At 43.2% G+C, this 26,536-nt stretch overlaps 1 protein-coding gene and 1 non-coding gene across 6 annotated transcripts in view; one reads left to right on the top strand and one right to left on the bottom strand.

Moving 5' to 3' along the window:
• The window catches only part of LOC129816325 (RNA-binding motif, single-stranded-interacting protein 1-like), a 74,247-nt gene that overhangs the window by 6,777 nt on the left and 40,934 nt on the right, over positions 1 to 26,536 (bottom strand). For 2 of the 5 annotated variants that reach the window (XM_055870657.1, XM_055870659.1), the window contains exons 3-13: positions 25,178 to 25,236; positions 22,394 to 22,491; positions 11,634 to 11,791; positions 10,507 to 10,586; positions 9,799 to 9,914; positions 9,466 to 9,515; positions 9,297 to 9,384; positions 8,466 to 8,516; positions 7,124 to 7,234; positions 6,748 to 6,825; positions 6,480 to 6,558 (exon numbers count right to left, since the gene is read on the bottom strand). In XM_055870657.1, coding sequence (XP_055726632.1) covers positions 6,487 to 6,558; positions 6,748 to 6,825; positions 7,124 to 7,234; positions 8,466 to 8,516; positions 9,297 to 9,384; positions 9,466 to 9,515; positions 9,799 to 9,914; positions 10,507 to 10,586; positions 11,634 to 11,791; positions 22,394 to 22,491; positions 25,178 to 25,236 — 961 coding nt within the window. In that variant the 3' untranslated portion in view covers positions 6,480 to 6,486. The remainder of the gene's footprint in view (positions 1 to 6,479; positions 6,559 to 6,747; positions 6,826 to 7,123; positions 7,235 to 8,465; positions 8,517 to 9,296; positions 9,385 to 9,465; positions 9,516 to 9,798; positions 9,915 to 10,506; positions 10,587 to 11,633; positions 11,792 to 22,393; positions 22,492 to 25,177; positions 25,237 to 26,536) is intronic. The other 3 variants (XM_055870660.1, XM_055870661.1, XM_055870658.1) reach the window with 3 other exon arrangements.
• trnaa-ugc (transfer RNA alanine (anticodon UGC)) lies at positions 23,328 to 23,403 on the top strand. Its single transcript has one exon. It is a non-coding gene; the product is annotated as a tRNA-Ala (tRNA).

Below are 26,536 nucleotides of genomic sequence, written 5' to 3'. Positions count from 1 at the left end.
GCTGTGATAGGAGAAAACTGAGGATGCATCAACAACATTTTAGTTACTCCACAATACTAACCTAAATGACGGAGTGAATAGAAGGAAGCCTGTACAGAAAAAAAATATTCCAAAACATGCATCTTGTTTGCAATAAGGCAATAAAGTAAAACTACAAAAAATGTGTCAAAGCAATTGACATTGTGTCCTAAATACAAAGCGTAATGTTTGGGGCAAATCCAACACAACATATCACTGAGTACCACTCTTCATATTTTCAAGCATGGTGGTTGCTGCATCATGTTATCGGTATGCTTGTCAACAGCAATGACTAGGGCTTTTTTTAGGATAAAAGGAAACGGAATAGAGCTAAGCACAGGCAAAATACTAGAGGAAAACCTGGTTTAGTCTGCTTTCCACCAGACACTGGGAGACAAATTCACCTTTCAGCAGGACAATAACCTAAAACACAAGGCCAAATATACACTGGATTTACTTACCAAGACGACAATGAATGTTCCCAAGTGGACTACAGTAGTTACAGTTGACTTAAATCAGCTTGAAAATCTATTGCAAGACTTGAAAATGGCTGTCTGGCAAAGATCAACAACCAACTTGACACAGCTTAAAGAATTTTAAAAAGAATGATGTCAGAAGTTTACATACACTAAGTTGACTGTGCCGTTAAACAGCTTGGAAAATTCTCGAAAATTATGTCATGGCTTTAGAAGCTTCTGATTGACATCATTTGAGTCAATTGGAGGTGTACCTGTGGATGTATTTCAAGGCCTACCTTCAAACTCTTGACATCATGGGAAAATCCAAACAAATTAGCCAAGACCTCAGGAAAAAAATGGTGGTTCATCCTTGGGAGCAATTTCCAAAGCCTGAAGGTACCACGTTCATCTGTACAAACAATAGTACGCAAGTATAAACACCATGGGACCACGCAGCCGTCATACCGCTCAGGAAGGAGACACGTTCTGTCTCCTAGAGATGAACTCACTTTGGTGAGAAAAGTACAAATCAATCCCAGAACAGCAAATGACCTTGCGAAGATGTTGGAAGAAACAGGTACAAAAGTATCTATATCCACAGTAAAACAAGTCCTATATCGGCATAACCTGAAATGCCGCTCAGCAAGGAAGAAGCCACTGCTCCAAAACCGCCATAAAAAAGCCAGACTATGGTTTGCAACTGCACATGAGGGCAAAGATTGTGGTTTTTGGAGAAATGTCCTCTGGTCTGAAGAAACAAAAATAGAACTGTTTGGCCATAATGACCTTTTTTGGAGGAAAAAGGGGGAGGCTTGCAAGCCGAAGAACACCATCCCAACCGTGAAGCACGGGGGTGGCAGCATCATGTTGTGGGGGTGCTTTGCTGGAGGAGGGACTGGTGCACTTCACAAAATAGAAGGCATCATGAGGGAAGAAAATTATGTGGATATATTGAAGCAACATCTCAAGACATCAGCGAGAAAGTTAAAGCTTGGTCGCAAATGGGTTTCCAAATGGACAATGACCCCAAGCATATTTCCAAAGTTGTGGCAAAATGGCTTAAGGACAACAAAGTCAAGGTATTGGAGTGGCCATCACAAAGCCCTGACCTCAATCCCATTGAAAATTTGTGGGCAGAACTGAAAAAGTGTATGCGAGCAAGGAGGCCTACAAACCTGCTCTGTCAGAAGGAATGGGCCAAAATTCACCAAACTTTTTGTGGGAAGCTTGTGGAAGGCTTCCCGAGACATTTTACCCAAGTTAAACAATTTAAAGGCAACGCTATCAAATACTAATTCAGTGTATGTAAACTTCTGACCCACTGGGAATGTGATGAAAGAAATAAAAGGTGAAATAAATCATTCTCTCTACTATTATTCTGATATTTCACATTCTTAAAATAAAGTGCTGATCCTAACTGACCTAAGACTGGGAATTTTTACTAGGATTAAATGTCAGGAATTGTACAAAAAAACCTGAGTTTAAATGTATTTGGCTAAGGTGTATATAAACGTCTGACTTCAACTGTAAATTATATATTTCTGTATTTCATTTTCAATAAATTTGCAAAAATGTCTAAAAACACGTTTTCACTTTGTCATTATGGGGTATTGTGTGTAGATGGGTGAGAGAAGAAAATCTATTTAATTCCAGAAATGTCATGGCATGGGGCCCACACTGATTTTGTTCTAATATTTGATAGCATAAGAACACGACATAAGCCATGGCAAAATGTGTAGAACTGCAGGAAAGAAGCTTTATAACTGCGAATTACAATGTTTTATTAGCATCCTGCACTGTCACTTTTTGTATTCTTTTGCGCATGGATTAAATTAATTGTACTAGTATTTGCATCTTGGCCTCCATGGGTTATTCATTTTCATGGTTTTGAGTATGAGTAGTTTTTAAAAACTCTATAAATGTGTAGAATTACAGGAAATTAGCTTTAATGTAACTGCCCAGTGAAAATCTCACTTTTAAAAGTTTATATTGTGTTAACTCATAACAATGTTGTTGACTTGTCCAATACTTGTATTTGAGGCCAAAGCATAAATTGTAGAAAGAAAAAAAACACTTCAAAAACCCCACCTCAAACTTTAAAAATTGCTTGCTATTTCCTCAGAGTATGATCTGATACTCCTCAGAAGGATGAGCTGGCCAATCAGCGGTCTGGAGGAGGATGAGCTGGCCAATCAGCAATGTACTTGCGTTAATATTTTTAATGACTGGTATATGTATGGGATCAATATCATGCCAAATGTATTCACAAATGTAAATCACCAATTCACAAAATGTCACTTTCTACAAATGTAAAACACTTTCCACAAATGTAAATCACCAATCCACCAATTGAAATCACCAATTTACAAATGTAAATCACTTTCCACAAATGTAAATCTCTATCCACAAACATACACCTATTGATTTGTATTTGTACATCGATATATTGCATTATATATTTTTTTTACAACTGCAGATATGCAGGTCATTTCCAAGAGCCTTAAGTAAAATGACTGCCATAAAGACAAAAAGTTATCACGCGAAGAAAGCGATTTGTAGTCGTAGAAAAAAAGTTGATCGTAAAAGTTGATTGATGCTGTTGACCCGGATCATCGGTTGCTGCGGAAAAGAAGGAGGTCAAAGAGGGTGAGTGTAACCGGTGTGAAATGGCTAGCTAGTTGACCGTGCACGCTAATAGCGTTTCCCTCGGTGACGTCACTCGCTCTGAGAACTTGGAAGTAGTTGTGGAGCGACTGGTAACGATGCTTCGAGGAGTGTCGATGTTGTCGATGAGTGCAGAGGGTCCCTATTTCAAGCCCATGTTGGTGCGAGGAGAGGGACAGAAGCAATTCTGTTACCAAGTCTGATCCCATATCCTACACCTCCCTTCTACCTGCTTCTCCTGGGGAAACGGTTAGAGGCCTCAGGAATACTTATGTCTCCCTAATGTTCATCGTCTGTGCAACATGAGACAGCAGATGGATTATAATCACTTACAATGTATGACATATCCTTCACATTTAGTGGTGCTATCACACTGGCCAGCTAATTCAACTATTTGGGTGATGCACGGGTTGTGTAATGTAGGGCTAGGGTTTCAATTATTTACGTTGGACATACTATGGTTACACATGGTTAACATATTATGGTTACCATACTATAATTTCTGCAGCCTTGAAAGGCAGGCATGGCCGAACTAAATGCTGCCAGCGATTTATAGAAATCGCTTTCTATGGGTACAAACCTTTTTTCTATTAATATAAATCGCTTTCTACGAGTGAGAAATGTATTTCTAGCGTGATAACTTTTTTTCTACGTATACAAAATCTTGTTTTCTATGCGTGAGAACTTTATATTTTTCTTGTTGTCAAATCACTGGCAAAAATCAGGTTACCTTTGAGCTTCCAAATATGGAGTTGCAGGTTTGCCATATCTGTCATGTTTGCTCATATCTTTCCTATGCGCAAATCTTTATGGCAGTCATTTTACTTAAAGCCCTTAGAAATTACCTGCATATATGCAGTTATAAAACAATTCTAATGCAATATATCGATTTACAAATACAAATCAAAAGGTGTTCGTTTGTGGATAGGGATTTACATTTGTGGATTGGTGATTTACATTTGTAAATACATTTGGCGTGATATTGATCCCATATATATGCCAACACCACTCTGTTGTTGGCGTAATTTATGTTTATTAGTGTTGCATGGTATACCGAAACCTTGGGACTTTTTCAATACTAGAACATGAAAAACGGTCCGTTACTAGAATTGTTGTTACTTTCGGTACTTCTGTCAGTGTCTCACGGATTAAGTCTATCTATCAGCGCAGCCGATGTTCCCCTTATACCGCACCTTGCCTGGTCCACCTACAGTGCAGTCCACATGACACGTTGGAGCGATGAAACAACCGAGCTCCATTTATTTTCAATGGAGGGAAGTGAAGTGGGCGGGGGATCGTTAGGCGTGGGCTCTCTAGTCTAACTTTCATCGCTAGCTTACAGCTGAAGCTAACATCAATTCACTACCCTAGTAACTTACTTTGTTTGTGATAATATGCAAACCATAACGCAAAATATGTTGATTTTAAAGCTGATTGCCACCAAAACTTTAATCAGTCTCTCTCTCACCTCTCCCAAAGATGATCTATTGCCTCATCGAACCGACGGACCTCCCATCCTCTTGCCTTGTGTATGATGTCATTAGTGGTTAAAGAAACAGTGCACACTTTAATAAAATTAATAATAATATTAAAAAACCTACTACTTCTATGCCAATGTTATTGATCAGTACAATACAACAAATCCCACATGGAAGGGAAACAGATTGTTTTTAATCTGTAGCCCCATGCAAACAGGCTCAATAACTCAACGCATGCACACACTCCTATTGAACATGCAAGCATCTGTATTGTAAACAGGCCTAAGCTACATCTTGATTTACCCAGTTTATCAATAGAGGTTTACCATTCAAATAAACGATTACCATTATGTTGTTGTGTAGTTAGATTGGTAAAAACAAAGTCAAATTGACTGTATCATTGTATAATTGATGCATTAATACATACATGGATGTCTCTGAAAAATGTTGATGTAAGAAATTCCATATGTCATGACGTTGAACTCAAAAGATGTATTGTATTATGATGGTATCGAGTATCGTGATACTTAACCTGGTATCGGTATCAAAGTCAAAATTCTGGTATCGTGACAACACTAGGCCTTTTAACAAACGTAATTACACTTTTCTGTAAGGAAAACTAGTTATAGGTCATACTTGATATTATAGGTAGTACTTGATAGAAATCTGGAAACACTGAGTAGTTACTTTAAAACTCCTCTATGAGGGTCCCTACGCTAACTTTGCCACCGCTGCTGAAAAAAATCCTGGGGGAACACTGTACGGTACAGTATAGCACATTAGAGAAGTCTATGTCTTGGCCAAATAGATATCAATGTTTGGGCTCTTGGAGAGTTGGAGCCCACTGCTGACTATGCCTCTCAACACTCTATACTTTTTCCTGAAGTGTGCACTTGTCCACTACCCATATGGTAGTCCTCAGCTCAGTTGGTAGGGCATGGCACATGCAACTATACATGGAGATAACCTCAATGGCGCTGCCCGTGCTGTCACATAAATGGCACAGATACAAAGATGAGACCTCTATATATCTCTATAGTGTCAATTGTTTTGTGTGACTTAAATGTTTTGGTTGTGACCATTTTGGTTTGGCTGACTTTGGACTTTAAAGAATCCCCATAGGTAACATATGGCTGGCTATCTTTCATTTGGACAGATGTACATCCCAGCAAACCAAAACCATACTTGATATATTAGATATTCGGTAGTGACAATTCTTAAAAATACATGCAGATTTACCAACTTGCTCACACATTTTCTCCATAATCTTTGCAGACAGACTACTCATCATGTGGCCATGATGTGCAATCCCATCACTTGTTGATATTTGTAGGGGTGTGGCTTAAGGCACATTCATTCCACAGTATTTGAATGTGTGTGTTTTGGTAGTGACATTAAAAGGTGGGACATATATGTTTAAAAATAAACAAAACGACTAATTAGATCAGCATCTTTCAATGTAATAATAGAACAACTCAATAGGTTCTATTCAAATAATAGTGTGAAAAATATAAGAAAATCCTAAATTACTTTATAGTCAGGGTTTGGGACAGCCACCTCTTAATATAAATAGTGGTATAAACAATGACTTGGTACTACATTCATTGAAAAAATATGTTTGTTATTGCCTTGGATTGAATTAGAACATATCATGAACATATCATCATATCATCATAAATAAATGTCTTAAGTTTGAAGACCTAACTGTTTTTAAAAAATTGATTTTTGAGGGGTGGAACTGCAATTTGCACCACTTCTGTAGAATTCTGACCAGAGGACTATGTGCATTAGGGCACTATATATAGCGAATAAGGTGCCATTTGTATCGCAGCCCATTCACAATATAAGACACCGACTGTACCTCCGTGTTACTTGGTTTGTTGGTAGGTATAAGGAGAATGATCACCGGATGACTCCATCTGTTGTTGCTGACTGTTGTCCTGGAAGGAAAATTAAGACTGGATAAAGCTCAGCAGCAGTTTATCATCTATAAATACATCAATAGTTATCTATGTGAATGACCTCTCTTACCTAGTGTCTTTTAACACCCAAGTAGTACGTAGAGCTAAAATCTTATAGCTATAATCTTATACCTCAGGTACTTTATAAATAGTAAGTTAATCACAAACCTCCACTGGAACATTTGCCGTCTGCATGTGTGCATACTGGGGAATATAGGCTCCTTGCATAGAGTTTGCAGCCATATACTGCAAAGAAGGAAAGAACAGTGTAACTATAAATACATCTATAATTCTACTTCAAGACGATAAAAAATACAGATCCCAACATCAAATGTACTTCTGGGGCCTTATCTATCAAGTGTCTGAGAATAGGAGCACTGGTCTAGGATCAGGTCCATGTATTCTTATTCCTGATCTATTATCCCAAACTAATCCTAAATCAGCACACCTACTCTGAGATACATACGGTATGGCCCTTGCTCTAATTATGTAACACATGAACCCAGTGTTGACCTATTTGACCCCTTGACCACTCCCCTCTTACCGTTCCTGTGCTGCCCATGGAGAGGTGACTCATCTGCTGAGTGAGAGGGCTCATCATGGATGTAGGCTGTAGTGACATAGTATGGTCCATAGAGGGCGATATCACCGCTCCCTGGGACAGAGAGTGTGAGGATGAGAGCAGAGCAGCAGAGGGTAGCAGAGGCATACAGACATCCATAGATCCTATATTTATTTGTACTTATAACAAGTAAATGCAATACAAACCCACGGTTACTACCCAAAATATCTAAATGATAGAAACAGGAGTAAGAGAAAGGGGAAGAGAGAAAGAAGGACAGATTGACTGTGTCCTAAATGGCACCCCATTTCCTATGTAGTGCACTACTTTTGACGAGCCCGAAGGGAACCTGGTCAAAAGTAGTACACTATAAAGGGAACAGGGTGCCATTTGGGATCCTGTTCAGTCTATTGGCACTAGTCAGGGCAAACAGGTGGAGGCTGGAGAGCGTTGCAGTAATACCTAGATGAAATCCCGTTCCTTCATGAATAATTTATCGTTCCACCAGGGCTTGCCCTGTGTTGGGTTTCAGACCAAGAGGGAGATCAACTGAGCTCAGTGTGTCGGACTTCATATCCTGTATCCACATTACAAGGTAGCTGGCCATACTGGCTTTAGAAGTCACTGGATGCATCGCAAATGGCAACTTATTCCATGTACAGTGGACTACATTTGACCAGGGCCCATATTCCTCTGGTCAAAAGTAGGGCACTTTATAAGGAATTGGGTGCCAAATGGAACACAGACACTGACAATCCTGGCTGATTAACACTGAAAAGGCTAGAGGCACATGGGGAGGAGTATTTGTAAAAACATCCATTGGGAACCGCTATTTCCTTGTAAAAACGAGAAATACTTTATTACAGAGCAATACTTACTCAGCTCCCAACCATCTGTTAGGAAATACAAATGGAATCAGTCATCAAACACAAGTTGTTTGAAGTGTTTCCAACTTGTCGTGTGGTGAGCAACACCAAGGGAGCCAGGCATCCTGGTGCTAGTATTTTTGTCAACACTGTAGTGCCAGTAAATCCCAGAGAGCCCAGTCACACACTGTACTGTATGTGTGGCATCATCACCCCCCATGTCCCTTTTCACATCCCTGTTTCTCCTCTTATCGAAACAACACAAAGCGAAGGGAACAGCTGATTTATGCATCTGACCAGAGTAAGAAAGAACAGAAGAGATAAGATGGAAAGGAAAAAAGGAGAGGAGAAACATGACATTCCAAAGTGAGGGAGGAAAGAAAAGGACTGGAGATGATGTGAGGAAAGAGGCAGTAGAGTAAAGGATGGCGAGTGAAAGGTAGTGTATTTGGTCTTACTGGGTGCTGCATGATGTAGGGCTGGTGAGTAACCCAGGAGGGATTCTGTACCTGGAACATCACACATACACTCTGTAAATATACTAGCACAGGGCAGGCACTGGGAGAGAGCTATTTCAGGAGCTCACACGCCTCTGTGTTTGGCTCAGCACTACAGGAATGCGTCCCAAATGGCACCCTATTCCCAATGTGGCGCACTAAGTTTGACCAGAGCCCTGAGTCCAAAATAGTGCACTATATAGAGCACAGGGTGCCATTTGGGACGCAGTGCTCTATACTAGGCCGTGTCAGAGAAAGGCCCGGAAAATTGTCTAAAGACCCTAGCCACCCAAGCCATAGACCTTTCTCTCTGCTACAGCACGGCAAGCAGTGCCGGAGCGTCAAGTATGGGACCAAAAGGCTCCTGAACAGCTTCTACCCCCAAGCCATAAGACTGCTCAACAGTTAATCAAATGGCTACCTGGACTATTTGCACGGGCTCCCTTGCACTGACCTCACACACACACACACACACACACACACACACACACACACACACACACACACACACACACACACACACACACACACACACACACACACACACACACACACACACACACACACACACACACACACACACAAAAACATAGCTCTGAGAAAGGCCATAGTGACCTCACATCCCGAACCACAATCCTCCAAGGAGAACACTCCCAAGATAAGTGGCATAAAAGGTTCATAAATACCTGGTCAGTTACAGAAAATGTGTATTATGGGTGTATATAATAGTAACGCTATTCAAAGTCATGCAAACCCATCTATCCATTGAAATTGAATGAGGTAGATGCCAACCTGGTACGTGGAGAGAGGTGAGATATATGGAGACATGGACGTTTGAGCGATCATCCTGTTTCCGATGCTGTACGGCGACACATAAAATCTGTAGAAGGAAATTCAACTGTTTATAAAGTCCTACAAGATAATAGGAACACTATGAATTTGTTGCAGTGGCTCTTCTTACCCATTTTGCATAGCAGCTGTGGTGGGGTCGTATGTGAGGGTCATTCCAGCCTGGGGACATACAAAATAACAAGAGCTAAAATGAGACGAGCTAACCTAATGAGAGGAGCTAACCCATACCCTGAGGCAACCTACACACACAACCACATCTCCCCTTGACACCTGTGGACTAACTACTGTATTTAAATCTGTACGTTTTTGGTATAAGATTTAACCTTCACGCATGTTCATTAAAACTGGAGCCAGAATGCCCGCGATAGATGTGCTCCTCCATGTACAGTAATTCACACTCCATCCAAAATGCACGCTGAAAGGAAAGGGCAGCAGCACTCACCAGTCTAGCATCGCCGTCTCTAGCCCACGCGCGGCTGTTTTGCACAAATTTATTCTGGCTTTGCCTCTTTTTCTGCCCGCCGTCAGCAAACTTGCACAGCAAGGGCTCCGGTGGCGCTGGAGAGCGAGCGAGAAAGAGAGAGAGAAAGGGAACAAAGGGAGAGAGAGAGGGGCTTCACAAACGCTACCGTAGTATGCACGGTGCTGTCTGCATTGCTTACTGTACTGTCAATCAGGCGGCCAGCTCTTGCTGAGCTTGGGAGTGGGCTTTAAGACGCCTGGCTGGGGAAACACAGACATCACATTTGGCAGCTGTGGCCCTGTAATCCCCGTCCTCTCCTAAAGGCAGCAGGGCCAGAGGACACTATTTGAGTCAAATAATCCAATTAAATAGCTTAGAGTGGGAAAGAAGGCAGGCAGCTCTCTGGCCACACAAGGCAGCTCTGCACTCTGCCTCTTAGTGCTGGGTCTATGGGGGCCTTATAATGTTGGGTCTATGGGGGCCATCACCACACACATACCCAGTATTATCAGTTGCTTGACCCCTCGCTGCCTGACCACTCAATGTATTGGTTCTCACCCCAATGAACCAACAGGCAATCCATCATTTACTGTAATTTGAAGCTATTTAATGAAAGAGCGAACCCTTGAGTGCAGTGCTGCTGCTCAAAGAGCGAAAATAACCGATTTGTAGAAATCGGTCTCTTACCAGGAACTCCAGGTGGTGTCTTAATAAACTTCCCGTTGAAGTGAGCGATAACTGCATCACATTTATCTGTCGACTCCATCCTGAAATATGCAGGTTAAATGAAGTTAAATCAAATCCATGATAAATACTGCAGAATCACATGGTGGCATCCTAGAGTGCTTTATGTTTAAGAGTGAATACAAATGCAGGCTTTCACTAAAATTTGGTTTATTTTAACGCTCAATATACTGGACTTTTATCTTGGTTGGCAGGTCTCAGAGTGCACTTGAGGTTAATATATATTCATATATTTGATATAGTAAAGATATATTTGGTCTGGATCTGGGGGAACATGCATGTAGGCAGGGCCTTGACAACACGGCCTCTCATAGACAGACATTCCTATGATCCATAAATAGTGTTGCTAATTTGTGAATCAAACCCTTTTAGATAAGTCTTGTCTCCTGTTATGCGAGCTTGAAAGAAGGAGGCACCCATTTACACTATAATTACGCCCTTTTCAACAGAATGCATGCTCTCTCCCTTTCTCTCTTTCTCTCGTGTTCTCTCTCTCTCGCGCGCGCCACCGGAGCCCTTGCATTAAACCTTTGTCGTCCCCTAGGATCAACAGCTAACCGCACTGTGTTCACTCAATCTCTCTTGTGAAAAACTGAATTAAAATAAGTGGAAATACAATAACACTTTATTGCAAACGAATGTGCTGCCGCTATAATCAACCCAATGGGCACACACTGGTTGAATCAACGTGTTTCCACGTCATTTCAATGAAATTACATCAAACCAACGTAGAATATAAATTGAATTGACGTCTATGCCCAGTGGGAAGCCATGTATTGTTGGGAATTTTGATGTTGTGATATAAATGTTAAGCCTGATCTCAGATCTGTTTGTGCACTTGTAAACTCCCTTGCTGGCCTTGCCAAGCCCAACATACATTTGCATAACAAGGAGTGACAAGGAGTTGGCATAATAGCACAAACTCACGCTATCAATTTCTGTAATGTGGATAAAAAAAGTTATTCAGGAATGTTGGGTTGTGACTCCTGTTAATTTTACAACTACAGTATGTTGTCATTTAGAATAGAATAGAAAAAGTTAGTTTTGAGCACAGTATGCCAGAGGCTGACCTTGCAAAGCCCACTCCTCTACTGGCTCCATTGGAGTCCCTCAGTATCCGGGTAGAGATGACTTGGCCAAATGGTTTCAGCATGTTTTCCAGCTCCTGCTCGTCCATCGACAGCGGCAGGTTGGAGATATACAGGTTGGTGGGGTCTTGTTCTTGTTGCTGCGCGGTGATAAAAGACAGGAAACATTAAAGGTGTTAATGACCACCATGACACACCTGGAAAAACACCAACATCTCAACATTCCAACTCAATCTCTTTATTGGCATTCATTTCAGTTTCAGGCACGGCAGGTATTGGATTCTGTTTCAACGTAGTTTATCCAGAGATCACCAGAACTGCTTACACAGTCATATCCCATGAATAATTCCTTCTCCCTGTCTGAGTCCCAAATTGCACCCTATTGCTTTTAGCGCACTACTTTTGACCAGGGCCCACAGGGCTCAAAAAGTAGTGCGCTGTAGAGGAAATAGGTAGCTGCTTTTAGCAACGCTGGTGTATTTACACTAGCCTTGCACGCTATTGTGGGAAGCCAGAAGTTATTATTATTATTCATAAATAGACGTTCCATTTCTCTCTGCTTACCTCAATCCTGTACGTGTGCCATACTGTATGTGCACAAACAAGGAATAACTTGTGGGTGACTTATTTTTGACATGGTAAGCAGAGAGGAAGTGGGTCTACAACAGACCCACATTTAGAAAGTCTGTTTAATAATACTTTCCTTTAGAGCAGTGGTCACCAACCTTTTCTGAGTCAAGATCACTTTCTGACTCAAAGTGCATGCCGAGATCAATCGCTCAGATTTTATTTTTTTAAACATGACTTTTTTAAAAACGTATTAAGCCTATGCAACATTAACCAATTAAAAACAGTTCTGTAGCAATGAGGGTTGTGCAGTAGGCTGTAGGCCCAATACATTATCACTGCATATGCTTGAATTTCCCTGCCAATGTTGTTGTTCTCAGACCATTTTGAAATTATATATATTTTTTAAATGTGGTATATAATCACACTGGTAATTGATCATTTGTTGGATTACTTGTGAGGCATAGCTGACTGAGCATAGTGATTCGATTTTTTTTTACTGGACTGATAGCCTGCATCTGAAGGTCAGTCTGAGGGTAGGGAGGGAGCAGCGGCGAGGCTGTCTCTCATCCGACTCACCGTCCCTCCGCTCTCCCTCCCTCCGCTGAGAAACGGGGACACAGTCTTCCAGGTGATGGTGAAACTCAAGTCGAACAGCATAATCTTTGCATCATGCACCAATTCATGTTGTTACTCTTATGACCAGAAAAAGTAAAATATGCCTCAATATTAAAAGACACAATCCGCTAATAATAACAATGCAAGCTTATCAGAACACTCTGCTGTACTTATTCATTGCAGCTGCAGTGCTGGTTATAGCGTAAATGGAAGTAGGGAGAAGGCATTTTATGGCTTATAAAAATGTTGAACAAAGTTTGGGCAGTGCTGAATAACAATTTAAACGTGCACTTACTCATAAAAACAGCAGCTCTTTTCTGTATTAGTTGTCTCTCTGTAGTCGTGGTTTTACAAGTTTGGAAGTCTTACAGCATCAACTCCGTTGTGCGTTCAACGTTTCTTTTTACAGTCTATGGCTCGAGGAAACTGTGCAGACACGGTGATCTGAGCTATCTGATTGGCCAGCGGCAGGCCTTTATATAGTTGCACGTGATTTGCTCTCTGGGCCTGCCTTGTAAGTGGAGTTCTACCTTCAGACATATGAAATGGTTCAAAATGGGAACACTTTTGTCTTATCTATGGCTGCAGAATCAAGTGCACATACCTCCGACAGCGCGAAAGGCTTTATCGTTGAGTTCTTTACAGAAATGTTTGGTGTTCGATGAGGAATGTCTTGGAGATTGCATTGGTGACCACTCCTTGAGATAGTTTTTCTTAAATTCCCCCTGTGTTAAGGACCAGCAGTCCAACCCACTGGCACAGTAAGTTGAAATTGAATTTGATTTAACTTCTGGCTTCCCGTGGACTGTTCCGTTTTTTTTTTTTTGCAACGCTGGTGTATTTACTGGTGTATCTAAAAGAAGCTAGGGAATAGGGTGCCATTTTGAATACACCCTCTGAGATCCATCTGACTACCGTGATTGGGTTAACCCTGGCCATGATGTCTTTCTCCCGCTTTGCTGTCTTTGTCTGCGTGGGTTTTTAGCTAATAAAGGGTCACCATGAATAGTGATGAGTAGTGATTTGCATGCACCCCACGGTTGGATGAGACCCACATCAGCTGATTTCTTCCTGTATTTCAATAGCATCAGCAGAAACATAAGACACAGTTACGGGTACCCGGGGAGCAGCCGCTCACCATTAATATTCATCAGCGTCCTGCTGTATTCAGAGCCAGCCTGACACTAAAGTAATACGCTGACAGAAAAAACAACGTCCAACTATTAGGAACAATGAATTGGCCCCACACAGAAAAGAACAGCAGAGCATAGCCGCACCCAGGACATGTGTTGAATCAGAGGGGTTGGTGAGGAGGTAAGGGTGAGATCGATGGCTAGGCGAAGAGAGGAGTGTGTTTCAGCACTCAGTAGCACCACGGCTCAGAGTGTGTGTGTGTGTGTGCTGCTCTAATAACTCTAAAGAGCTCTCTGGAATGGAAAGATGGGTCAGCAACACTCCTCCCTGTTCACCACACAAACACACCTTTGTTTTACTATCCTTGTGGGGACCCCCCAAAAATGTCCCATTCAAAATCCTAATTTCCTTAACCCTTAACCCTAAACCTACCTTAAGCCTAAAACCCTAACCCTAATCCTAAAACTAAACCTAACCCTAAACATAACCCCTAACCCTAATTCTAACCCTAAACCTAACCCCTAAGCCTAAAGAAAAACCTTTTTCCTTGTAGGGACCCGGCGAAATGTCCCCACTTGTCCAAATTTTCCTTGTTTTGCTATCTTTGTGAGGACTTCTGGTACCCACAAGGATAATCAAAACCAAACAACACACACCCACACTAGTTATATTCAAGCGCAAAAAGACTGCCTTATCTAAATGGTAATGGTGAAGCGTTCATCCAATTAAATGGGCTTTAGAGATGTAATATCGAATAGGCCACGTAGATCCATTCAGATAGCAGGCTGCCTACATTATGTGTTAAAACATAGGAAGTAGGGAATAGTCAACACGCAACCTGTATTCCACAGGGAATTTGACTAGTAATATAGTCAATGGATCAAAGGAAGGGGTTGAGTGTCGGATAATTTCCACATGGTTTACCCGTGAGTCATCCCGAATAGGAGTTCTCTTAGTATAAGCCCCGGCTAACTCCTAACTCCGTCATCATCTGAGAGAAATTAGAGAGAAGAAAGCCTTCCTGTGCGTGTGGAGCGGCTCTTAAAATGCAGGGACCAAAATTTGGCAGCGAGATAAGACATCTGTTTGTGCAGCAGTGAATGGGGTCAACAGCAAAACAGTCAGTCATTAGCAGTCATGTGACCGAGGCGTGCTCACCGAGGGCCAGTGGCGGGCTGATGGGAGTGGATGGGGGTGGGGTGGGGTGGAGGGGAGTGTTTGCTTGTCTAGCCTGAGAGGGAGTCCCTCCAAATGGTGTGCTTAGGGCACAGGGTTATTACTACGGTCATCTGTTTCTGTCCAAAATAAGTAGTGAAGTAGATCTTCCTCATCCGTCAACACTAGAGGATGTTTACTAGTCAATCCAAAACAAGTTTATGCACACATTATTAAGGATGTTATTTGTATCATCCAATGCTATTGATATATGGTATACCCTTCTGCAACATGTTAGAATGTCAAATCAAATCAAATTGTATTAGTCACATGCGCCGAATACAACAGGTGTAGATCTTACAGTGAAATGCTTACTTACGAGCCCCTAACCAACAATGTAGTTTAAAAAAAAATATGGATAAGAATAAGAAATAAAAGTAACAAGTAATTCAAGAGCAGCAGTAAAATAACAATAGCGAGACTATATACAGGGTGGTACCGATATAGAGTCAATGTGCGGGGGCACTGGTTAGTTGAGGTAGTATGTACATGTAGGTAGAGTTATTAAAGTGAATATACATAGATGATAACAACAGAGAGTAGCAGTGGTGTAAAAGAGGAGGGGCAGTGATGCAACCAGTCAGGATGCTCTCGATGGTGCAGCTGTAGAACCTTTTGAGGATCTGAGGACCCATGCCAAATCTTTTCAGTCTCCTGAGGGGGAATAGGTTTTGTTATGCCCTGTTCACAATTGTCTTGGTGTGCTTGGACCATGTTAGTTTGTTGGTGATGAGACACCAAGGAACTTGAAGCTCTCAACCTGCTCCACTGCAGCCCCGTAGATGAGAATGGGGGCGTGCTTGGTCCTCTTTTTCCTGTAGTCCACAATCATCTCCTTTGTCTTGATCACGTTGAGGGAGTGGTTGTTGTCCTGGCACCACACAGCCAGGTCTCTGACCTCCCTATAGGCTGTCTCGCCATCGGCAAACTTAATGATGGTGTTGGAGTCGTGCCTGACCATGCAGTCATGAGTGAACATGGAGTACAGGAGGGGACTGAGCAGGCACAACTGAGAGGCCCCTGTGTTGAGGATCAGTGTGGGGGATGTGTTGTCACCTACCCTTACCACCTGGGGGTGGCCCATCAGGAAGTCCAGGATCCAGTTGCAGAGGGAGGTGTTTAGTCCCAGTGTCCTTAGTTTATTGATGATCTTTGAGGGCACTATGGTGTTGAATGCTGAGTTGTAGTCAATTAATAGCATTCTCATTCTTTTGTCCAGGTGGGAAAGGGCAGTGTGGAGTGCAATAGAGATTGCATCATCTGTGGATCTGTTGGGGCGGTATGCAAATTGGAGTGGTTCTAGGGTTTCTGGGATAATGGTGTTGATGTGAGCCATGACCAGCCTTTCAAAGCACTTCATGGCTACAGACGTGAGTGCTACGGGTCGGTAGTCATTTAGGCAAGTTAATTTAGTGTTCTTGGACACAGGCACTATGGTGGTCTGCTTAAAACATGTTGGTATTACAGACTCAGACAGGTTGAAAATGTCAGTGAAGACACCTGTTTAAAGGTTGTTGTAGGCTTGTGTCACTGGGCAGCTCTCGGCTGTGCTTCCCTTTGTAGTCTGCAATGGTTTGCAAGCCCTGCCACATCCGACGAGTGTCAGAGGCGGTGTAGTACGATTTGATCTTAGTCCTGTATTGACACTTTGCCTGTTTGATGGTTCGTCAGAGGGCATAGCGGGATTTCTTATAAGCTTCCGGGTTAGAGTCCCGCTCTTTGAAAGCAGCAGCTCTAGCCTTTAGCTCAGTGCGGATGTTGCCTTTAATCCATGGCTTCTGGTTTGGGTATGTACATACGGTCACTGTGGGGATGACATCATCAATGCACTTATTGATGAAGCCAATGACTGATGTGGTGTACTCCTCAATGCCATCGGAGGAATCCCGGAACATATTCTAGTCTGTGCTAGCAAAACAGTCCTGTAGCTTAGCATCTGCGTTATCTGAGCACTTTTTTATTGATCTCGTCACTGGTGCTTCCTGCTTTAATTTTTGCTTGTAAGCAGGAATCAGGCGGATAGAATTATGGTCAGATTTGCCAAATGGAGGGCGAGGGAGAGCTTTGTATGCGTCTCTGTGTGTGGAATAAAGGTGGTCCTAAGTTTTTTTCCCCCTCTGGTTGCCCATTTTAACATACTGATAGAAATTTGGTAAAACGTATTTAAGTTTCCCTGCATTAAAGTCCCCGGCTACTCTGAGCGCTACCTCTGGGTGAGCGTTTTCTTGTTTGCTTATGGCGGAAAACAGCTCATTCAATGCTGGTGGTATGTAAACAGCTAAGAAAAATACAGATGAAAACTCTCTCGGTAGATAATTGGTCTACAGCTGATCATGAAATACTCTACCTCAGGCGAGCAATAGCTCGAGACTTCCTTAGATATCGTGCAACAGCTGTTATTTACAAAAATACATAGTCCACCGCCCCTTGTCTTACCAGACGCTGCTGTTCAGTCCTGCCGGTGCAGCGTATACCAGCCAGCTGTATGTTAATAGTGTCGTCGTTCAGCCACGACTCCGTGAAGCATAAGATATCACAGTTTTCAATGTCCTGTTGGTAGTTTAATTTGTTGCGTAGGTCATCTATTTTATTCTCAAAGATTGCACATTTGCTAGCAGAATGGAAGGAAGTGGGGGTTTATTTGATCGTTTATGAATTCTCAGAAGGAAGCCCGCCCTCTGGCCCCTTTTCCTCCAACCTCCTCTTCACGTAAATCACAGGGATCTGGGCCAGTTCCCGAGAAAGCAGTATATCGTTCGCCTCGTCAGACTCGTTAAAGGAAAAAAAGTGGTGAGTAATCGCAGTCCTGATGTCCAGAAGTTATTTTCGGTCATAAGAGACGGTAGCGGCAACATTATGTACAAAATAAGTAAAAAGATAAGTTACAAACAACGCAAATAAACAAACAAAAAAACACAATCGGTTGGGGACACGTAAAACATCTTCCTTCTTCTTCTCCGACGCCATGTGAGAATATAAGTATGCATCTAGGATAAGGAGCCAATCTAAGCGTGATTCATACATGGGAATAACATTAGGAGAACATTTTCAACAGGAAACCCTTATGCTGACTTTCCACCCACCTGCCTTTGAAATAATAATGAGTGAATGCCTTTTGAATGGTGCCCAGGCAGAGAAAAAAACACTTTCAGGAAAAAGGACATTTGTTTGGAGTGTCCATTAAGTCCAAGCAAGCCCTTGTAATAATGAGAAAACATTTAACTGAAAAGGCTCGGACTTTTTAATGGCCTTTACCTTGAACAATGCCTATATTAAACTTAGGTATGCCCTACAAAACAGCTTTATTTTAATAAAAAGTTAAATAGGTGCACGGAGGGATGTCAAGAAGCCGCAGAGATTCACGGGGGAATATCATTTATAGGATTCTTGTTCAGACTTTTCAGGCCTGATTTCCACAAATTTAACTGTCGGAGTTGCCATGACAACCTCCAATTATTTACTTCCCTTTCTTCTGTCGAAGAACATAAACTACATTGTTCAAAGTTATTACAGGGCCTGCTGCCCCTTTGAAGATCAACAATGTGAAATCTCTGCCCAATTGACTCCCACCAGAAACTGGCCTCAAAACTGTGGCAGCCTTACTGAGCTCAGTCCAACTGACACATAAGACTTTCAAAGGACATTCTATAACAGGGCAAACTAGCTACACGTACCCTGATCATAGCCCTTTCATTACAGGCAGTCTAGTTAGTCGGGCCTTTTTAAAGTGGCACAAACTGGTGTGACTTCAGGGAGTACTGCTGCACCAAGCTAGATCGGTTACACACAAAATGCAAGGCCCATGAGTCATGCTTCTCAAACTAAGATCCATCTCACCACCTTGTCTTATTCATAGTTTCACGTTACTTTTACCCTTTTTTCCTTCCAAATTTCCACAGCAATGCTTCCAGAAGCTTGAAAGAGAAACGAATGGCTCATTTAATGTATACACTTTACTTCTTCACACTATAAACTGGAAAATATGTTTATGCAAGCACATGATTTTCCAGTAATTACGGAAAAGTCTGTGAGACATGAATATTCGGCACTGTGACAAAAAGCAGCCCAGCCTTCACCTGTCTTGCCTAAAGCCAAGGCGATCAAACTTGTCTCAGTGCCAGGCTGTACTTGAACCCATTTAAGACTTTCTAAACCTGGAACCCCGTTGACTTACATTTACATCTATCATCTTTGGATGTAGAGAGAGGACAGGGGAAAGTATATTTCCCAACAATTTGTGCCTTGTTTGGTTGTGCCTGAAAGTCCGGTTGGCCGGAGCCGGCTTTGGAAAGGCTAGCGTAAATAAGCCCTTTGAGCAGACGAGATGAGCCTTCTTTAGAAAATACACACTGGCTGCGTCTCAAATGGCACCCTATTCCCTATCTTGTGCGCTACACTAAATAGGGAATGGGAATCCATTTTGGGACGCAGCCACTGACTGCCCGATGAGCCTCCTTTAGAAAGGGGACACTGAGTCCTCTCTGCTCCTACTGAGGCTTAGACACACGTCCCCAGAGAGGATTCCTTCTTCAGCACGTCACCCTGTTGTCATCGCAGCGTATCATCAGCCTGTCCTCTCCACCTCACGGTTCGGCGCCACTCACTCCTGGAGCCCCTCCAAAGCGGGTGAGCACTCAGCTGGCAGGATGACATTAGGCATACACACACACACATTACATGACCAAAAGAATGTGGACACCTGCTCGTCAAACATCTCATTCCAAAATCACGGGCATTAATATGGAGTTGGTCCCCCCCCCTTGCTGCTATAACAGCCTCCACTCTCCTGGGAAGGCTTTCCACTAGATGTTGGAACATTGCTGCGGGGACTTGCTTCCATTCAGCCACAAGAGCCTAAGTGAGGTCGGGCACTGATGTTGGGAATTTAGGCGTGACTCGCAGTCGGCTCGCAATTCATCCCAAAAAGTGTTCGATGGGGTTGAGGTCTGTGATCTGTGCAGGCTAGTTCTTACACACCGATCTCGACAAACCATTTCTGTATGGACCTCGCTTTGTGCACGGGAGCATTGTCATGCTGAAACAGGAAAGAGCCTTCCACAAACTGTTGCCACAAAGTTGGAAGCGCAGAATCGTCTAGAATGTCATTGTATGCTGTAGCGTTAAGATTTATTTTCACTGGAACTAAGGGGCCTAGCCCCAACCATTAAAAACAGCCCAAGACAGTTATTCCTTCTCCACAAAACTTTACAGTTGGCACTATGCATTTGGAAAGGTAGCGTTCTACTGGCATCCGGTAAACCCAGATTTGTTCTTCGGACTGGCAGATGGTGAAGCGTGATTCATCACTCTAGAGTGCAATGGTGACAAGCTTTACACCACTCCAGCCGACGCTTGGCATTGCGCATGGTGATCTTAGGCTTATGTGCGGCTCCTCGGCCATTGAACAAACAGTTATTGTTCTGACATTGCTCCAATTGGTAGTTTGGAACTCGGTAGTGAGTGTTGCAACTGAGGACAGACGATTTTTATGCACTACATGCTTCAGCACTCAACAGTCCCGTTCTGTGAGCTTGTATGGCCTATCACTTAGCGGCTAAGCCATTGTTGCTTCTAGACGTTTCCATTTCACAATAACAGCACTTACAGTTGACTGGGGCAGCTGTAGCAGGGCAGAAATTTGACGAACTGACTTGTTGGAAAGGTGGCATCCTATGACGGTGCCACGTTGAAAGTCACTGAACAGTAAGGCAATTCTACTGCCAATGTTTGTCTATGGAGGTTGCATGGCTGTGTCCTTGATTTTTAGCCCCTTGTCAGCAACGGTGTGGAATTGTCAGTAGAGCCCCGAGACAGAATTGTGTCGAGGTACAGATCTGGGGAAGGGTATCAAAACATTTCTGCAGCATTGAAGGTCCCCAAGAATACAGTGGCCTCCATCATTCTTAAATGGAAGAAGTTTGGAACCACCAAGACTCTTTCTAAAGCTGGCCGCCCGGCCAAACAGAGAAATCAGGGGAGAAGGGCCTTGGTCAGGGAGGTGAGTTCCTCTGTGGAGATGGGAGAACCTTCCAGAAGGTCAAGCATCTCTGCAGCACTTCACCAATCAGGCCTTTATGGTTGAGTGGCCAGACGGAAGCCACTCCTCAGTAAAAGGCACATGATAGCCTGCTTGGAGTTTGCCAAAAGGCACCTAAAGGACTCCCAGACCAGGAGAAACAAGATTCTCTGGTCTGAGAAAACGTCTGGAGGAAAGCTGGCACCATCCCTACGGTGAAGCATGGTGGTGGCAGCATCATGCTGTGGGGATGTTTTTCAGTGGCAGGGACTGCCCTGACCTGTTTTTCAGTGGCAGGGACTGCCCTGCTACTGAAAAACATCCCCAGTCAGGATCGAGGGAAAAATGAACGGAGCAAAGTACAGAGAGATCCTTGATGAAAACTTGTTCCAGAGTGCTCAGCACCTCAGACTGGGGTGAAGTTTCACCTTCCAACAGGACAACGACCCTAAGCACACAGCCAACACAACGCAGGAGTGGCTTCGGGACAAGTCTCAGAATGTCCTTGAGTGGCTCAACTGGAGCCTGGACGTGAACCCGATCTAACATTCCTGGAGAGACCTGAAAATAGCTGTGCAGCAACGCTCCCCATCCAACCTGACAGAGCTTGAGAGGATCTACAGAGAAGAATGGGAGAAACTCCCCAAATACAGGTGTGTCAAGCTTGTAGCGTCATACCCAAGAAGACTCAAGGTTGTAATCGCCACCAAAGGTGCTTCAACAAAGTACTGGGGAATGGTCTGAATACTTATGTAAATGTCATATTTCCGTTGTTTTTTGTGTGTGTGCATGAGAAAAAAATTACATGTAATTCATTTTAAAATAAAGTTGTAACAAAACAAAATGTGTAAAAGGTGAAGGGGTCTGACTACTTTCTGAATACACTGTATAGCGTATATGCAAGTACACAAACGTAAGAGCACACACACACGCGCATGAACAAACAAACACACCCACACACACACATACTGCCTATGTGCTAATGTTAGTGCACAGTGACCACAGAGTCACGGGGGGGCTGCAAACCAACTCGAGAGGTACACATGCACCCCTGGCATGGAGATTCCTATCCCTCTACGTAATGCTGGGGGGGTCAGGTTGTTGCTGCCTATAAATGGACTACCTAAATCCATTGAAGGCTGTGTATTGTCAGGTGTTTTTGTGTGAGAATAGGAATAGACTGGAAGCATACCCTCACCTTAGCCATCTGGGCTTGGACCCCGCTGGTCTTCAGGGCAGTGACGGCTTTCTGAGCTGCAGCAGGGCTGTCAAAGTCCACAAAGCCGTAACCTGAGGGACAGAACACCACACCAGTCAAGACACTTCCTACTGTATGTGTTACACAGTCTACCTGGAAAGACCACCATAAACAACCATCCTAATTCATCATGCAGCTATGTCATAGGTATTTTCTATTGTTAACACCGCTAAAAACGTGCTCCGGTACTTTGGCGTTGGCGACTCAGTAAGTATTTATTAAACCTCTTTGGGCTGGATGTATCTACAGTATGTGTAGTTCATACATGCATAATATATGAGCAGAATTACTGTCTTACCTCAATTAGCCACGAAATCCCTAGTTTGAAAGTGACTGTTTTCTGTAAGCTATGTGAATCATTTAGAGTACTGCAAGCTTGGACCACGTGGGTCAGCCCCCTAGCAATTCGAGTTCTAGCCAGTGAGGTTCAGGCCCTTGCCATTTGAGTGACAGCTAGCAAGAGGCCTGCCCTCTTGCTAGCTGAGGTTGCAGGGCGGGCCCAACGACTCCCTGGACGCAGCAGAGAGAGGGAGAGCAATGACGTGGTGTACATATCTGCACATATGTGACTTACTACGACATATTTGGGGACCACTTTTGGTTTGTGAGCCCTACTTTCAGAACTACTGGCTAAAAGGTATACAAAAGTACCAGAGAATATCCCTAAAGTGGCACTCCAGTCTCCTTTTTACACCATTTAACACCTGATTTACTTAACAAAAGGAACATCTCAATAGGTGGCTAGGTAAGTCATGACATGGCACATGTATGGGGTTGGTCTTTCCTCTTCTGTTCTCTACTGCTCCTCTATTGTTCTTCAAGCAAGGGGGAGGCCGATGACATCACGGATTCCCATAAGAACTGGCTGGGCCCCGTGTAGCTCAGTTGGTAGAGCATGGCGCTTGCAACGCCAGGGTTGTGGGTTCAATTCCCACGGGGGGCCAGTACAAAAAAAAAAATATGAATGTATGTACTTGTAAGTCGCTCTGGATAAGAGCGTCTGCTAAATGACTTAAATGTAAATGTAGAACTCCTACTCCTTGAAGTTTAATAAATGTTTTGCTCAGAAGTAAAAAAATATAAAAAAACTTTAGTGTGTGTATTTTACTGTATTTATATTTGGGATATCGCTTTTCAACTGTAAAAGTTCTGAAATCGCTGGAGGAAGTCTTTAACAGTATAACAATAACGGGCATACAAATGTGTATCCGTGGTGAAATCTTGACTTAGTCTGCCCCCCAAATGGCACCGTATTCCCTACATAGTGCACTACTTTGTACCATGAGAATATAGGGAATAGGGTGCCATTTGGGAGGGAGACTAAATCTCAGGTCTAACTTGACATCTACGGCAGTAAGTGGCAGGCTGTGTTTGACACCCACCACAGTGAGGCCAGGCCAGAGGCCACCATGTTCTGTAGTGTGGTTGACCCCCACCTACTGTATCTGTGGCCCATAACGGTGGTCAGTCAGTGACTGGTGGTTAGACAGTGTAGTAGGCCCGGGGGAGCAGAGCACAGTGCTGAGGCTGCAGATTGCAATGATGATGCCCAGTGCTCAGGTCTGCTCATTGTCCCCTGGGGCTACATGCAAGCCAGGCCAGTCTAGAGTCAGACCTGCAGTCCAGTTCCTCCCTGCTCCCTACTCTGTGTTGCTATATTTAACCATCAAACAACCTCACAGGCAAACAGCAACCTCTCTGCTGCTCACTGTGGAATCTAATTACAGATCCTAGTTTGATCTTCAAGATAAACAGCCCAAAGTATATAATGAATCTGAACATTCAGATATTTGTTTTTATTAAGGACATTCAGATAAATGGCAAATGTTTATTTTCCTTTCAAGTTGGGATTTTGGGAGTTTTTTTTAGGTATCTTCAAGCAAGCTGCGAGTTGAAGTAAAAATCGTAATGGAAGACGACAGGATGTTTCTCAGTCGCCACCTGTGATTAGTTAGCGTATCGTAATCCCCAGCAGGACAGTGACCAAGCTCTTTTCTTCTCAGCCCATCTGTGGTGCGTGCTGGCTGGGCTGGGCAGCGTGTCAGTGTGCTCCTCAGTAGTCAGGACAGGGTGTTGGGCCAAGGGCTGCAGCCGGAGCCAAGACTTTGTGTCACGCTCCAGAGGGAGGGGCACGAGCTGTCACTTCGTGTGGGGATCCGCCGCTAGCGCAACGCATGGTAACAGACAGACCATCAGTAAAGGGCCAGGACTAAAATAACACAAAGTGGTGGCAGCCTTTTGCCTGTCTGGCTGCCTGTTTCCTGACTAGCCCAGCCCCTATGAGCCACATAGCTGTTGAATGACTGAAAGACTTCAACAAGGCCGGGCCAGTGCCCTCTGACAGTACTGGGCCGCCAAACCCACTGCACGAGTCAAGAGGGCCTTAAGCAAGGCTCTTCATCCATTCCTTAGCATGGGCATTGTCTTTAGTCTAATAGCATTAGGAGGATTATGGTAAAAGTCCTCTGTGTCATCATATCACAGACTGGAAGCTCCAAAGCCTTTGCACTGCTATCCTGGATTACAACGAGTCATTGTGATACATACATCCAGTATCCTCTCAATGATGCATGTGATGAGTTTTTATTGCTTTAAGTCTGACGGTTGTTATATGAGCATGACTTCTTGATTTGTGCGTATATTTTTGTGGGGGGGAAAAGTCTAGATCTTTTTACAGAATGTCTCCACTACGTCACGACTTGTTGAAGCCATACACACCTTTACATTTGTTTGTCGTCTTATCCAGGATGGCCTTTGTTGACACAATTTTGCCATACCTGCGAGAGGAAGAGAAAGAGTGCTATTGTTAGTTGTGCTGTGTTACGTACCAGACAGACAGCCTCTCATTAAAAAAAAACACAAAGAGTGAGGCCTGGCTTGCACAAGAATTCATGACATCACCAAAGAAGCACGAGAAACAGGACGTCATTTCCATGTGGATTTAAGAATCTCAGCGGCGCTAGAGCAAAGGTTGCAATATTATGCCGGATGAACTATCCTCTATCCAAAGGGATTCAAAACAAGTGAAAATGACTGAGATGCTTCTTTAGTAAACATACAGAACATCTAAAAACACTTTGTGTAAGTCTTCAGTGAAAGACTTGTATAAAATGTAACATAACACACTGTGGATTTATGACTTCTTGACAACGTCGGGACAGAGCGGACCGAGTGGCATTCCACAGCTACATCCTGTCCTTTAACAGTTATTTGGTGCACTGTGTTACTGCTGCTGCTGCCAGCTCTGACAAATGAACTTTGCGGTGACCCCTAAACCCCGGCTTCACTGCATTTCTTTTCAGCTCTAAGCTCGTGCACTCTATTCAGAACGAATAGAAAATCAATGCAAAGAACACAACAATTACATATGACGACTTTCTCTCTGTATAATGATGAATGCAACAAATAAGAACACACAGACATCAGGACGTAGTAGTAAATTAACCTCCCTGGTAGTAATCAGCGCGGCAGACAAATGATTGATGAGGGGATTGGCTCTCTAGATGGAGGAGGAAGTGTGAGCTTTGACCTGAGCTGGGAGGTGGGCAGGTGGTGGCTTTATGAAAATGAGTCCTCCATCTCGACCCCAAGTCGTAGATAGAACAGATTGTGACAGATCTGGTTGTGTGGCATGGTTTTATGTTTGCCACAAAGGGAAATGTCACCTATAGCAGTGTTTTCCACAAGTACATAGAGTAGCCAGCCAAATAGAAAAGGTAGGCAGCCAGGTGTCCACTGCTGAGAATTTAGCTCTATTTTGGTGGCCTCTGGTACAGTCTAATGCCTTTATTCCATATGAAATACACAGCGAAATGACTTAATACTTGTTGTGGTATTGTGTAGCAAGACATGACTTTACTATTTAAATGACTGAAAATGTATTAATTCAATGTATTATCGTTTTGTTTGGATATTGTCTAGGTCTAAGCCTACTGCACATGCTCAGGACTATAAAATAACATTCAACCTTGTAACATTTAACCTGTCTTTTCCTGAGATTATTTACAGTTTACTGCAATATAGAGTACCAGTCAAAAGTTTGGACACACCTAGTCATTCAAGGGTTTTTCTTCATTT

Source organism: Salvelinus fontinalis, chromosome 19 (genome assembly GCF_029448725.1).
Source record: "Salvelinus fontinalis isolate EN_2023a chromosome 19, ASM2944872v1, whole genome shotgun sequence".
Taxonomy (NCBI): domain Eukaryota; kingdom Metazoa; phylum Chordata; class Actinopteri; order Salmoniformes; family Salmonidae; genus Salvelinus; species Salvelinus fontinalis.
Note: the sequence above shows the minus strand (reverse complement) of the source record. Positions and strands in the feature narration are given on the sequence as shown.